We start from the raw sequence: 690 nt of genomic DNA on the forward strand, positions 1-690 counted from the left end.
CCCTTCAGGCACAAGGCCCAGGGTAAGATCGTGGGGCAGGGGCGACAGACCCTAGGGTGAGAGGGATGGGTGAGGGTCCTGGGGCAGAGGCATCGGGCCCCAGCATGAGAGGGATGAGTAGGGGTCATGGGGCAGGGGCGACGAGGGATGCAGGGGGGTCGTGGGGCAGGGGCGACGGGCCCCAGGGTGAGAGGAATGGGGGATCGTGGGGCGATGGGTCCCGGGGTGAGAGGGATGGGTGGGGGTTGTGGGGCAGGGGTGACAGGGTGAGAGGGATGGGGGGCACGGGGGTCAGGCAGGTTCTTTGTTAAGCAGGCAGGTGGGAGTGTGGCCTTCCCCACAAAGCCCCGCCTATCACAACTTTAATTTGCATGTGACCCGCCCCTCCCATACTGTGACCCCGCCCCTCTAGCATCTTGTGGCTGTAGCCCCGCCCCCACCGCTGTTGACGTTAGCGGAAGGAAGCGCCCAGCTTGGGGCAGTGACGTAGTGGAGCGGCGGGGCTCGGCCCCGGCCCCGGCCTCGGCCTGAGGCCGGCAGCATGTGGGGGGCGGCCGATGCGGTGAGTTCGAAGGGGGCGGCGCTTCCCGCCCGGCCCGCGCTAGGGACTCGCGCGCAGCCCAGCGACAGCAGCCACCTCCCGCCCCCCCCGCCTTGGGGGGAACGCTCCGGCCACCGAGCCGCCCCCCC

At 70.3% G+C, this 690-nt stretch overlaps 1 protein-coding gene across 2 annotated transcripts in view; it reads left to right on the plus strand.

Annotated features, from left to right (window-relative positions):
- The first annotated feature begins 446 nt into the window (after positions 1-446).
- PARP11 (poly(ADP-ribose) polymerase family member 11) overlaps positions 447-690 on the plus strand; it is an 18,740-nt gene continuing 18,496 nt past the window's right edge. The window contains exon 1 of one of the 2 annotated variants that reach the window (XM_032775742.2): positions 447-562. In XM_032775742.2, coding sequence (XP_032631633.1) covers positions 542-562 — 21 coding nt within the window. In that variant the 5' untranslated portion in view covers positions 447-541. The remainder of the gene's footprint in view (positions 563-690) is intronic. The other variant, XM_032775744.2, reaches the window with a different exon arrangement.

Source organism: Chelonoidis abingdonii, chromosome 1 (genome assembly GCF_003597395.2).
Source record: "Chelonoidis abingdonii isolate Lonesome George chromosome 1, CheloAbing_2.0, whole genome shotgun sequence".
Taxonomy (NCBI): domain Eukaryota; kingdom Metazoa; phylum Chordata; order Testudines; family Testudinidae; genus Chelonoidis; species Chelonoidis abingdonii.